At 36.8% G+C, this 14783-nt stretch overlaps 1 protein-coding gene across 5 annotated transcripts in view; it reads left to right on the top strand.

Moving 5' to 3' along the window:
• Positions 1–1257: 1257 nt before the first annotated feature.
• Positions 1258–14783, top strand: part of LOC143283778 (eukaryotic translation initiation factor 5B-like) — a 74037-nt gene continuing 60511 nt past the window's right edge. The window contains exons 1-13 of one of the 5 annotated variants that reach the window (XM_076590135.1): positions 1258–1385; positions 2842–2967; positions 3697–3796; positions 4260–4400; positions 4994–5467; positions 6235–6352; positions 7049–7149; positions 7853–7969; positions 8322–8472; positions 10522–10602; positions 11092–11295; positions 12764–12930; positions 13817–13924. In XM_076590135.1, coding sequence (XP_076446250.1) covers positions 1342–1385; positions 2842–2967; positions 3697–3796; positions 4260–4400; positions 4994–5467; positions 6235–6352; positions 7049–7149; positions 7853–7969; positions 8322–8472; positions 10522–10602; positions 11092–11295; positions 12764–12930; positions 13817–13924 — 1932 coding nt within the window. In that variant the 5' untranslated portion in view covers positions 1258–1341. Of the gene's footprint in view, positions 1386–1869; positions 2124–2841; positions 2968–3696; positions 3797–4259; positions 4401–4990; positions 5468–6234; positions 6353–7048; positions 7150–7852; positions 7970–8321; positions 8473–10521; positions 10603–11091; positions 11296–12763; positions 12931–13816; positions 13925–14783 lie in introns of those variants that run through there. The other 4 variants (XM_076590137.1, XM_076590136.1, XM_076590134.1 and 1 more) reach the window with 4 other exon arrangements.

Here is a 14783-nt window from a genome sequence, read left to right as displayed (position 1 = left end):
AACATTGCAAGACAGAAACATAAGATGTGACATTCAATAAAGTTACTCAACTTACCTTAGCGGGTAAACTTGTTAATTAAAAGTGCTTCAGTATCGTGTCAAAGTGCGTGTGTATCATATATTGTATCATATATCATATATAGCCGTTAGAAACAACAAAAGGACATTAATGATTATTGGTTGCACATTACTGCCCTTTGCTTATCATAAGCAAAATCAACTGATCCTCCCTCCCTCTGTGTGTGTGTGTGTGTGCTGTGTCAGACAGCTCAAAAGAGGTAGGACCGACCAAGTCGATTATGGTAGATTTAGTTGTACGTTCGTTTATTTATTTATAGTCTGTTCATCTAAGATGATGTTAGTAGTAGTAGTAGACTTAGTAGTAGTAGAAGTAGATATAGTAGTAGTGGCAGTAGTAATAGTAGTGTCTTCATCATCATCATCATTATTATCATTGTTATTATCATTATTATTAGTAGTAGTAGTAGTAGCAGCAGCAGTAGTAGTAGTAGTAGTATGAAAGCCACGGTGTAGGCGGCATGAGTTCATGTGTTTTAATGTAAGATAGCCTGAGTTTATACATTTTGCTATGTCCACTTAATTAGTTGTACCAGCCTGCATATTTTGGGGATGATATTTTTATTGGAACTATTGTAATGTTAAACGATTTGAGCAAACTAATTTGTGTTAGGCGCTAGATATATATATATTTTTTTTAATTCCTACTAGTTACCACCAGCTTGTGGTGGCATCATTGGTGACGTACAACATAGGTAATGACGTATAGTATAGACAATACGTCAAAGACAACACAGTACGTCATACTCTCCTAGTGAAGCCCCAAATAGAATCATAACTGCACATGGCGATGTCCACTGACCCTGCTCGTAAAAAAGATTGTGGCTTTTCATACATGCATACATACATACATACATACATATATATATATATATATATATATATATATATATATATATATATATATCTTCTCCAGGAAGATTTTTTTAAAATGATATAAAAGACAGTGTTGTATTTACAAATACATGATGAATAATTCAACAGTTCATTTCGTTTGTGTTTCAGTGCCTCGATCGTGTCTTGTAAACCATAAGGTTTCATGACAACAAACTTTACTGGATTCTAATAAATTCTGTTCACAGAGAGAGAGAGAGAGAGAGTTACAATGATATGCATTTGGTTTCACAGGCATCTGAATTCGTGTGACATTAAGTGGTTTGCTCGATTCCGGTAACTGGATATACCTTCGCGTTGTTTGGGGCATTAATGTAGTCAGTTCGGCACTGTTGCGGTAAAAAGCGCTTTGTCTACCTCTCTGAAGCCATGGGGAAGCCGAAGAAGGGAAAGAAAGGACAAGACGACGATTTGTAAGTTTCTTAATTTGGTTATGATCTTGATTCTGATTAATATGTTACAGTAACCAATAGACCGACGTAACTGTAATGAGGAACTGCTCTCTGGGGTCCACTGATGGTTGTTGGCGATCATCATTTACGCAGTTCCCATTGACAGGCTTAGACTTTACTGGTTACCAACTTTGTTGTGGGTGTCCAAACAGCTGGCTTGATTGTTTCTGAATTAGAAAATTTGATTCATATGGCAGACCTGTACATTCGATCAGTCTAACATGACTTCCAATGGTTTTTCTCGTTATAATTAGAAATGACGGAATCAGTATTTTACAAATGATCATATGATGACATGTGGGCCAATGTGGTGCAATGGAAATGTGCAATTAAAATACAGACGTTGAGCCATCTCACCTAATTCTCATTCAGTGTTGAACACATGACATGGTTTCTTCAGTATTTTATGTGACAGAAGATTGTGATTTGCTCTACAAAGTACAACTAGACAAGATTGTGTTGACAGAAGGCAATCATAAAATGAAGTGTGTCTTTGACTGTTACTGTTACAGTGTTAGAGAAGAAGTTCTTGATTAAGTTGATTATTTTATTTGTCACAAAATTGGAGTGCGAACGTGCGAAAAGTTACCTCAGTATTGTACAGAGACGTGTATGCTATTTGTGAGCACGGTCACATGCTTGTAGTGAGACTGCAAGTGGCGAGGGCGAGAAATACAAGCACAAGGAATCGGGTGCAAGGTGGGAAATAGATTTGATCCTTATTTGGTGGCAAAGTTACTCAGAGAGCTACATAAAAAATTTTGAACTCTATTTGAGAGGAAGAAACTGAATTACTCTGAAGAGTTCATTGTAATTTTTGATAATTAGACACAAGTAATAAAATACAGAGCAGTATAATGATTTGTTAACTTAATGTTATTGCAGTGTTCATATTATAAAACAAACAATTTTTTTTTTTTTTACAGACTTCACTTACTGACTTAGAAGTTAGTGTAAAGTATTGTTTTGAATTGTGCAAGTTTTGCTTTGGTATATACTATATGTTACTTCATGAAAAATGCCAGCAAGATGCGAGAACTTGCCATCTTCAGAAGTCACAAATGGATTATGGACTGCTTTTTTATTTCTGCTTTTTTTTTCTTTTTTTTTTAAATACAGATTTTTAGCGCTGTTTGGATAGTTTTAGAAAGTTTTGATGACTAACACATATTCAAAATATATTTATTATTTTATATGATATATGATTATGATTGTAGGTGATATTATATGCTTTTGCATTTGTCATTGTACCATGTCTAATTCTTATAGTTATAATCTTCATCTGGCAGGGGAAAAAAGTCTTTGGGAAAAAAGAATGCGATTTTTCAAAATATTATTTTTATGTCACACTGTTTAGTTCAAACCTTCAACTGATTTAAATGAAAATAGCTGAATTGAAGTTTTCTTTTGTTTGCAGTGAGGATGATGAGGTTGCTGTCAATCCAAAGGCTGACACAAAGACAGAGGATATGGACGATCAGCCCTCAAACAAGGCAGCCAAGAAGGGAAAGAAGGGCAAGAAAAGCCAGAGGGATGATGACATGTGGGTTTTATTTTATTTTTGATGATGGATTGTAATCTTTAGAACTACTACATGTTGTTGTTTACAAATAGTCTCATTTATTCATTATCTATAGTCTGTGCACGTGCGTGTGTACTACAGGATGCTTAAGGATACCTTTATAGTTTATTATCTATTGTGAATAAGTTTATTTTCAGTTTCATTGTTTCTTGTTTTTATTGATTGTTATTGCACTTGTACAGCACATTGAGTCGAAGTTGACTGATTGAGCCAGGACAGTTTTTCAGGGAATGCACTTGCTAAGAATGATCCAATATTCATTCATAAATCATTTAATGTCAGTATACTTCAAGACCATGATTTATGTTATGTGGGATATTACAATTTACACATGTGTAGCTAGTGATAAGAAATATCTATTATTGATATTTTTTTTAAGTGATTGATTTTAGTTATTAATGGATTATGGATGGATACATTTATTTGATCATATGTAAGAAATATCCATTATTGATATTTTTTTGAAGTGATTGATTTCAGTTATAAATGGATTATGGATGGATACATTTATTTGATCATATGCCTACAGTTGAGTTCAGATCTTCAAGATCATGATTTTTATTATGCGTATGATCTTACATGGTGTTCGTATTAGTTCAAACAATTTTTTATATTTGGCTTTTTATAGAATTTAATTCAGATTTTGCCTTGGAACTGCCTGCTTGAAACTGAAACCATTGATTTTTGCAGGGAAGATGTTGAGCGAGAAATAGCAGCCATGGCGTTGGAGGCTAACGGTGGGCAGACTGAAGAGCCAGAGGTTGAAATCCAACCTGCTTCTAAGAAGAAGGTACATATCAGACCTATACAGAAAATGTGTTAAATACTTAAAATTATTGGATATATATATTTTTTTATGATGTTTATCTAATCTACTGTTTCCTCGTGTTTGAATGTGAGTTTGTGAAGGGAGAGAAGGAATGCATTGTGTAGTTGAAACTTGATCACAGATTCTGTGGATTTTTTGCAATAGTTGGTAGATATTTTTAATGCATTTTCTTGCCAAAACTGAATCAAAAGGTTCTTTCTTTTGACAGGTTAACAACAAATGAAATATACACATGCATATACATGTACGCATGCATCACAAACGCACATCAGTTATATTATGGCATATATTTTATGTCAGAAGTAAGAGGAAAGCATACATTGGGGTGTTTTTGTTGACAGGAAAATAAACATTTGTTTAGTTGAGGGTATTGAGTTTTCAGGAGAAAGAGTGAGTGCCATCTGACCAAACTTTGTCATTTCAGGAAAAAAAGAAGAAGAAAAAACAGGAAGCAGAAGATGATGATGATGAACCAGAGGAAGCACCGCAAAGCAAGTCCCGGTTTCAGATGTTGTTGGGTGATGACGATGATGATGACGGAGGCAAAGACAGTGAAGAGGAAGAGGTCAGAGCAGATTTGTCAGTTTTGTATGTGTGCATATGCATGGGTGTATGTGTGTACTGTGTGTGAGAGGGGGAGGGGAAAGTGCATGTGTATTTGTATTGTATTCTGTCTGTTCTTCATATAAATTCAACTTTTGTAATTTGTCCCAGCTGCTGATGACACAGTTTTCTGCTTTTTATTGTGACATTAAAAAAAGAAAAGAAAAAAAGAAACATTGAACAGGAAATAGTCAGTACTAAAGATAGAAAAAAAGATGAAAAGAGAGAGAGGTAAATAATATGGCAGTGTTAATGTTTGTCTTCTGATCATGTGGTATTCATGAGTTAGATTTGAGCAGTGCTGAAAGTTGTCCCTATCATTAGTATCTACTCTGCTTTGTTTGAATTTGCAAAAGGCATCAGCACTGAATGAAAAAAAAAAAGTTAAAAAAGAAAAAAAGAAAAAAAGTTTAGAAACACAAAAAAATAGAAAAAGTGGACAAAATGTCCTTTTTTTCTTCTTTTTTTCTTTATTTATAAAGTATATATAGTATATGTACTTTTTTTCTTTAATCACATATATTTCTATGAGCTGCATATTCACTGTTGCAGCAGGAAAGTTCAAGAAATGGAATTGTTCTGGAGAGCGTGGCTGATCAAGAATCACAGAATAAGTCCAAAAAGGACAAGAAGAAGAACAAGAAGGGCAAGGCAAAAACCGCTGAGGAAGAAGACGTAGACGCTATCCTGGCAGCTCTGGATGAACCCACAGAAAAGAAGAAGGGCAAGAAAAAGAAGGCAAAAGGCGCAGCAGAAGATGAAGCTGCTGGAGAAGGAGAAGAAAAGAAGGAGGAACAACCGGCCGTGGAAGTGGAGAAACAAGCGCCCAGAGTAGTCACCATCGATGACTACGAATCGGATGAAGACACAAAGAAGAAGAAAAAGAAGAAAAACAAAAAGAAGGAGGAGGAAGCAGAGGGAGAAGGAGAAGAGGCAGCAGAGGGCGAAGCAGAAGAAGGGGGAACAGTGAAAACAGCAGCACAGAAAAAGAAAGAGAAAAAAGAACGAGAACGACTGAAGAAACTGCAGGTAAAATTGACCTGATGTTTATTTTGGTTTTTTTTCCTTTTATGTTTTTGATCGACACTTATTTTGTTTCATCTCACTTCTAGGTAGACACTGTTCAGTAAAATTCATCACCAGGAACGGATCAGCTGAAATTGTGTATGGTTACTGTGAAATCATGTACTTAAAAATTTTTTTTTTTTTTTTTTAATCAGCTGCATGCAGGTCAGAGAGCATTTCATTTCTTTTTATTCTTTTTTTCCTTTTTGTATTTTTATGTAAATGCTCTGTGTATGGCTTTCTTAATTGGCCGTGAAAAAAGAATTGCAGAAAGGCTGTTTCTGTGAATAACCAGTTAACTACTATAAATTCTTATCTTTGAAAGAAAGAATTGCGTTCAGATTTTGATAGATTTATATTTTAAATCAATGCATTGTGTTCAAATTTTGATAAATTTATTTTTTAAATCAGTGACACTTTAAACTTTGTTAGTAAGATAAACATTTCAGTATCCTTGGTAATTTATTTTTAAAAGAGAATTTATGTATGTGTATAAATACAGAAGTTTATGAAAACACACCTTGTCTGTCACGTTTATATGAAAGATTTTACGGCTTGATATGACTTCATGGGCTGACGATCATGACAACATTTTGCATTGAAACATCGATGCCTTCTTCGAACTGATGACACTGAAACTAGGGGCTGTACTTTTCCCCTTTTTTTTCTTTCTTTTTTTTTTATTATTATGTCTTTGGAAAATCTGCAATTGTTTTGTTTTGACTATGCAGCAGAAGGGCCAGCAGCAGAAGAAAGAGGATGGGGAGGGTGTCAGTGCAACTGCAGCGGAAGGGAAGCCAGACCAAGAGTCACGTGAGGCCACACCAGCGGCGCCTGAAGTTGGGGAAGGTAAATTTTAGCGTTTCCCGTAGAAGTCCTGTGATCAACTTTGATAAGTGTAGATGACATGTAGCCATTTGCAAAGACCTAGACTTTGACATACAGAACTAACAGACCTGGAGGAATATATGTATGTTGATGTTTAGGTACATATGACTTCTTCTTTTTTCAGGTTTGTTGGGTTTTTTTTAGTTTTTTTTTTATTTGATGAAAAATTGATGGAAGGGTAATCTTCAGAGACATGTCATGTACATGATTGTGACCCTTACTTGTGTCTAATTTTCTTTTCTCTTCTTTTTGTCTTTCTTTCTTTTCTCTCTCTCTCTCTCTCTCTCTCTCAGTCTGTCTGTCTATCTGTCTGTCTGTCTCTCTCTGTCTCTCTCTCTCTGTCTGTCTGTCTCTCTCTTTTTATTTATTATTTGTTTGTTCTTGTATTTGCTTTAGGTTCTGTGGAACCAATGTTTTCAGTTTTTCAGCCCTGATATGGCCCTGTGTGGTCAGTAGGGCTGTAAGCAACAATAGATAAAAGCTTTTCCTTCTGTTTCTTCTCTGCGTCCACTTGTGCATCTTTGCTGTGGCGCATGTGGAGAAGAGAGGGTGCATACACAGTCACAGATACTTGGTGTAGGATGCAAGTACTATACAAGTAATATACTTGAAGCAAAGCTTGCACCTATTTCCTTTCATGCCTCATTTTCTTTGCAGAAGGAGAGGCTGAGGGTGATGGAGAGAAAGAGGGAAAGAAGAAGAAAAAGAAGAAGGGTGAAAAGGAGAAGGAGGAGAAAAAGCCCAAAAATGCAGCAATGGTAAGTAGTTGTAGGGCTTTACTTTTTTTTTTTTTTTTTTTTTCTTAACCATACCATAACCAGAAGTTATTTGGTCTGTCTATTGATTTCTCATGTTGGTTGGAAAGACAGAAGCAGTTGAAGGGGAAAAGAAAAGTTCAGTAGAGGTGGGGGGGTTTGGGTTTTTTTTTTGTGTGTGTGTGTGTGGGGTTTTTTTTTCTTTTGTGGGTTAAGAAAAACAATGGAAGTCTTGAAAAGTCTTCGAAAAAAAACAACAACAAAAAAAAAAAACAACAACTAGAAGAGAAAAACATTTCCAGGGCTGGAACAGTCTTGCCATAATGTGTTTTTCCTTTTTGTGCTGAAAAAGTCTGGAATTAAACAAAGAGCCTCATGCATTAAAAAACAAAACAAAAACCCCAAACCCAAAACACATACACGCACACACACACACACACACACACACACACAAAAAGTGAAGAAAAAAACTGAACATCAATACCAGGATATTCTCCAATTTTTCAGCAGTGGCGTTGCCGACAAGATTTTGTATTTAGTATGGAAGTTTTTCAGTCCAGTTTGGAAAAGGTCTGGGTGACAAATGGAATTTTGTTTGGTCATATCTGTGGGAACCCTGTGTTAGTGTGAGACTGAGTTGTTTCTGTGGTGGGTTAATTATTTCTTTATTTGTGTCTATAATTATCCCCATAAATTGTGTGTGCAGCTGGCCAAGATCAAGGAACAGCAGGCCAAGATCAGAGAGGAGGAAGAAAGGAGGAAGAGGGAAGAAGAAGAGGCGGAGCGACTGGAACAGGAGCGAATCCAGAAGCTTGAGGAGGCGGTAAGAATTTAAAAATCTTTCCACTTCCTTTCTTTCAGGTTTTTTGTTTGTTTGTTGTTGTTTTTTTTGTTGTTTTTGTTTTTTCTCATTTGTACTTGTCTTTATCACCTTCCATCTTCGTTTCTATATTCCTTGTTTCATTGTTGTTGTGTTATATATATATATATATATATATATATATGTATTCATATGTGTTTTGGCATTGTTTAAGAAATTTTCTTTGGAAGTCTTGTTTACGTTCTGTTGAAATGTAGCCTATCCAAATTTTCAAGATGTTCTCAAGCTTTGAACAAAGAAAATTAAAAAAAGAAGATATTTTCAGCATCTAAAAACTTTGATGGTGACTTTGCAGAAACGGTTAGAGGAAGAGCGTCGCATGAAAAAGAAACAGAAAAAGAAGGAGCGAGAGGAAAGGCTGAAGAAGGAGGGCAAGTTCCTCACCGAGAAACAGAAGCAGGACCGTATGAGGCTGAACCAGATGCTGGATGTCATCAAGGAGCAAGGTGGGTGAGGGGCTTCTGGCCTGGTCCTTCAGCCATTTACAGCCATTGGGGCTGTGGATTTGTATTCACGGTGTCTAGGGCTCAGCATAGGAAGGTGGGGCCCAATCCTCTCCTTCCACCATTTTTAACATTCCCCAGCTGAAATTGGGTACCTGTTCACACCGGGGTGGTGTGAGGACAGTTGGAGTAAAGTGCCTTTCCCAAGAACAGAACACCATGACAAAATGGGGTCTCAAACTCCGACCAGAAGTCAAACAAACACCTAATCGATTCTGCCACTGCCTCCGTTTTGGGTTACAGGCAGGCTGGAAGCATACATGTCTGCCATGCTGGTTTGTCCATTATTTGTCCTGGAAAACCAACAAATGTCTCTGTGTTATGAAAGTATAAAATTTATGTGGTTATTAACAGAAAAATGAAATTCAGTGGTTGGTTGATTTTTATCTGTGCTGGCATTCTGTCAGAGCTAGAAGTTGAAAAAGGCCATGAAATGAATTGGCAAACCAACATGGTGATAAAGGACTTCTCATGTGATAACTTCCCTGTGAATACTTTAAGCAGTGACGAAGAGAATGCGTGTAGAACACCATCAAAAGCAAAATCAGTGTGAGTGTCATCTACAGCTGTGCAATGAGCTCAGGGCCACAAGAAATAGTATATTATCAGACGTGGAATTGTAATGTGGTGTCACTGATGATTTGGGTTTGTTCCGGGTTCTAGGAGGCTGTAGTAGTGATAGTTAGATTCTGGGGAAAGCATGTCTGTAGAAGAGTTCAGGGACAGTGTGTATTTATTCAAGCATACAAGTGTGCATATCAGTTTGTTTGCAGGCAAACATGTTGTCTCTGGGTGCTTTGCTTGCACTATATTTGATTATTTGGTGGTGTTTAAATGCTGATGCTACTGAATGGACTTTTTATTTTTAAAATTTTTAAAAAATTTTATTTTATGTATTTAATTTTTTTTTTTTTTTTGGTCTTGGAGTGAATGTGATAGGTGTAAGCATGGATCTCTTCTGAGACCCTAAGCTCTTTAGTGTAAGTGGTGGTGTTTGCAGATCTTTGGAAATAACGGCAGTTTGAATATCTTTGGAACATGATATCAGTGTGAATGGATTGGAAGTGTATTACTGTTACTGGGGTATAAATCAACTACTGGCACCCAACGGTGCACTCACCTAATAGCAGCACTTTGGCAATCGTTGAGGTGCAGCCTGGCATGAGAGGGGAGATAACTGGATGGCTATATTTTGGCTTTTGCACAGCAGCTGTGGCATTGCATCAGATCAGCTTTGGCAGTGTCAGGAGGGTGAATGAGCAATCATTTGTAGAGTATCAAAATATGCACATCCAAAATCCAATAATTTCTGTCAGAATTCAGCTCTAAGCAGAGGATGTTAACTTAAAATTCCAAAGGCAACATTTTCCCATGTAGAACAATAAAATGATGTTGTTGTTTTTCTTTCTTCTGCACTGCTACGGTGTTGCTTAACTTCAAAACAATGAAGTTGAACCATTGTTAATGTTATGTGTATGAAACTGATTTTGCTTAGGTGATAGTTCTTCCATCTCCTTTACTCTTTGGTCACTGTCATTTCAAAATAATGCAAATTTTGGGTCTTCTAACTGGGAAGACTCTGTAAGTAGCCATCAAAGAGTATTATGATCTAGATTAACCCTTCACTGTTGCTTACAAGTATGCTCGTCAGGTAAGACAAAGCTTACTTTTCAGGTTGTCAGTTACCTTTATTTGTACATCTTCCACTGGGGACTGCATTCCTTTTGTTCAGTAATATCAATCACACCATTGATAAGTACACAAGAAGTAATTACAGCACTTACAGTTAAACTCATGCCACACTGATATAACTTCACCAAGGTTCAGCATTTCAGGAGTTAATCTTGATTCAGATTTCTCAGCACTGGAAAACACCCCATTGTTTAATTGTGTTTTTGTTGTTGTTGTTGTTGTTTTTGTGGGTTTTTTTTTCCATTTTTTGCATGTTTGTTTTATTATCATGTGATGGACAATGGTTGTCTGTGATTGCAGGTGGAAATGTGCCAAACAAAGACGAGGTGCCCAAGAAACGGCCCTTCTATGGGAAAAAGAAAAAGGACAGCCAGCAGAAAGGTGGGATAGACTGATATCACAGTCGGTTAAGGACTGAAAATTAATGTGTAATCTTCTGGCAATAAGTGTACTCATACATGTACATGCAAACATTCTCTCTCTGTCTCTTTGACTCACACACAAAGACACACACACTCGTTTTAGGCAGTGGGACCAAAGCTAGAATCCCCTCACCCACCCCCTTGACCAAACCAGGTTTTGGAACCAGCAACAATGAGTTATGAAGGAAACAAGGCTACACACTGCAGTCTCCTAATATTTGTTTGCAGAACTCCTGTTTATTAACTGTTTCCTTTATTGGCTTAATTTACGGTTATTGTATTGTTATTCATGTAAGCCCGATCAATATGAAGCCGCTTCCTTAATTTGAATAAAACATTTTTATCTGTGTCTGCTTTCCCTGTATTCACCCAGTGCCCCATGGGGCTAGTTCTCTTCTCTGCAATTCTTACTGTGTCTTTTTTTTTCTTTTTTCTTTTTTTTATACAGAAGACACCTCTGAAAAGTCACCTTCCCCAGAGGATGAGAGGGTTCCAGAACTCCCCAGTGAAGAAGCTGCCCCTGCAGAGGAGGAGCAGGCAGAGGAGAAGATGGAAGTTGCGGAGCCAGAAGAGGAGGAGATCAAGGAAGCCTGGGATGAAGAGTCGGAAGCAGAAGAAGAAAAGGAAGAGGAGGAGGCAGGAGAGACCGCAGGTAATGGGGGATAGGAGGGTACAGGAGATGGTTTGTTGTTCCAGGAACACTAAAGAGGGCATCTGTAAACAGTCATGGAAATCTGGAAGAAGTCTTAGAAAAATGAGTGTATCATTTCCTGGTTTTGAAAAAATCTTGGAGGAAATATGATTTTGTCCTTCAGTGTCTTGAAAAGACTTGGAATTTTGATAAAACCCTTGGTGAGTACCATTCAACAAAGGGTTAAATGCATTTAAAAAACAAAAAAAATAAGAAGAAACAAAATATGAAAATTGAACATTGATACCAGGATATCTGCCCAACTCATTCATCAGCAGTGTAGCAGACAGATTTTTGATTCAGTTTGTTTTGCTTTTTGTTTGAAAATTTTTGGTAAGTCTGGTTCAGAAAAGGCCTGGAAAAAGTATGGAATTTTGTTTGGACACTTCAGTAATAACCATCAGAAAAGCTTTTATGTGTACTATGGTGAGTCTTTGTGGATGGTAAACATCTGGAATTTGATCAGTCCTGCACTGTGCGATCTGTCACTAGTGCTTGACCCATGCTGAGGTGCAAGTTCTCGGACTTCTTTTCATGAAACTGGATTTTCATCCAAGAAAAAAACAGCAGTTTGGTTTGGTCCACATCCTGACTGGCAAAAGTTTCTTTGGCTCATTTCAGGATCATCCATCATTGGATTAGGGACATTTTGATGGATAGGAAAAAAACAACCAAACTTAACTGCATTCAGTATATGTCAGTGTAAAATGATGAGTTGGAATAATCTTGAACGGATTAATATCACAATATATGGCTGTTTGTGCCTTCAGGTTCATTTTGTACAGGGCGCAGCAAGCAAATCTGTCTGTGTTACGAAATATCCTAGCCATAAAGCAGCACTAAAGAGAGGAACAGGTTGGAAGTTTGATAAAAAATAACCATCACTTTGTTTGGATGTTAAACAGTAAAATGCTTGATGTTGGCTGCCTTGTTCACTTTCCGATTGAAACATTTAGAATACAAACTGTGACTTGTATCAGGTCTGTCAGAATATTTTGACAAGAACTAATTTTTGCATTGTGAGCTGTAAATATGTTTTGGATCTCCTTATGGAGTTCATTTGTCTTTTTTTTGTCTTTTTTTTTTTTTTTTTTGAAGGAATTTTGTTTTGTTTTCTTTTTTTTTTCTTTTTTCTTTTTTTTTTGGTCATTGGAATTTTTGTCATAAATGAATAGGTTTATAACCAGCAGTGTAATCATGGTATTTGGTTATCGTCTTTGAAGACGATTTATGGAATAGAATTATGTTGTTCATTACTAATCAGTACATGTTGGGTTTTTTTTTTGTTTTTTATTTGTAAAAATTTGATGCATATGAGATCAGAAAAGGAAAGCTATGTGTTATTTCTGTGTTCGCTCTCAGACGTAAACTGAAACCAAACACACAAAGAAAGGGAGAATAAACATCTACGTTGTTTTCCTGTTCACAGCAGATTCCAAACAGAAGGTGAAAAAACAAACCTCTGAAGAATCCAAGGAGTCGGAGGATGAAGAGGAGTCGGAGGAGGAGGAAAGCTCTGAGGAAGAGGAGAGTTCAGAGGAGAGCGAGAGTGAAGACGAGAGAACCCCTGTGGAACGTGGCAGGGAAAAAGTTTTGGTAAATTTAGCAACATATTTGCTTTCTGTGTGTGTGTGTGTGTAGAAAAGTGAATGCATGCTTGTGTGTGTGTGCTTTGAGAAGAGAGGGAAAGGGTTTATTAAAAAGAACTAAAACATCTGTAGCCTTTTTTCTTCTTTCTTTTTTTAATTAGTCATTTCTGTGTCATAGCTGGAATAAAAAGATACACAACAACAAAACATGTTGTTATTTTTAAAAGTTCACTGACATACATGGTACTTAAAAGAGAGCAGATGTCTAGGAACGCATGTGGACAAGAATGGATTGGAAAAGATCATTTTTCTGTAACATGTTTTTGTATTGTGTGCTTACCTGCACACATGCTTGTGTGCCTGTGTGAAAATTGGCATGCATCTAAATGTGTTTGTCTTTCTAGTGTTCAGGACAGAGTGATAGTGTTTCTGAGCATGAAAGAAGAAGAGGAGGTTGGGGAGTTAAATATTGCCACTTCTTCTGCGTTTGTGTGCTGCAGCTCCCATGTTCACTCGTATGTACACGAGTGGGCTTTTACATGTATGACCGTTTTTACCCCGCCATGTAGACAGCCATACTCCGCTTTTGGGGTGTGCATGCTGGGTATGTTCTTGTTTCCATAACCCACCGAATGCTGACATGATTACAGGATCTTTAATGTGCGTATTTGATCCACTTGCGTATACATGTTGACTTGGGAGATCGTAAAAATCTCCACCATCACCGTGATTCGAACCTACGACCCTCAGACTGAAAGTCCAAGACTTCAACCGCTCGGCTGTTGTGTCCATTAAATATTGACACAATGTCCTTTTAAATGAAAAAGAAAGGAAGTAAATGAAAGAACATGTTTATTTCCTGTGTTAAAACAATTTTGTGTGTTTTCTGACAGAAACGACAGCAGGCAGCAGAAGAGCGCAAAACGACAGACGTCTTGCGAGCCCCTGTGGTGTGTGTCTTGGGTCACGTGGACACTGGAAAGACCAAAATCCTGGACAAGGTGATAAACTGAAGGTTCTCTGTTGTGTTAGAAGGCAACAGCAAGTTGTGTTCATGTTAGTAAAATAAATGACAGTCATAATGAGGCATAAGAGAGATAACTGATATTTCAGCGTAATGCATTTAGAAAACAAAGGAACAAACACAGAGTGTTAGAAATTGAACAGTAATGCATTTAGGAAACAAACAAACAAACAAGAAGTGATAAAAATCGAACAGTGATGCTTTTAGAAAACAAAGAAACAAACAAGAAATGGTGAAAATTGAATGGTAATGCATTTAGAAAACAAATGAACAAACAAGAAATGATGAAATTTGAACAGTAGTGCATTTAGAAAACAAACAAACAAAAAAGAAATGATGAAAATTTAACATTGATTCCATGACTTGCACCAGTCTCTTTGATCACTGGTGTAGCAGACTAATTTCAGAATCAGATAGGCTTTGTGTCTGGTATAGAAAATTTTCAGTTTGGTCAGGAAAAAGGTCTGAAAAAAGCACGAAATTTGGTTGGTTGCATCTGTAGGAACCCTGTAAACAACACAAACAAGCTCAATAACTTTTGATCTCATAAGACAGAAACGTATAACAAAACTAAATAACAAGAAAAGAAAGCAATAACTTGGTCTTTTTTTTTTTTTTTTTTTTTTTTTTTTTTTTTAGTAGAGAAGCACACAACTTAAAGCCTGAGGAGGAAACCAGTTGAATGCTTCACAAATCACATACACATGAATCCAACACAACAGGATTTTTACTGCCCCCTCTGTGGTATGAGTATTAGTCTTTTGGATTAGACGATCATCTGAGGCTCCATGTGCAGCATGTACTTGATGCATGTAAAGGAACCTACGGCAACAAAA

Source organism: Babylonia areolata, chromosome 7 (genome assembly GCF_041734735.1).
Source record: "Babylonia areolata isolate BAREFJ2019XMU chromosome 7, ASM4173473v1, whole genome shotgun sequence".
NCBI lineage: Eukaryota > Metazoa > Mollusca > Gastropoda > Neogastropoda > Buccinidae > Babylonia > Babylonia areolata.
This window is presented reverse-complemented; position numbering and strand designations above follow the sequence as displayed.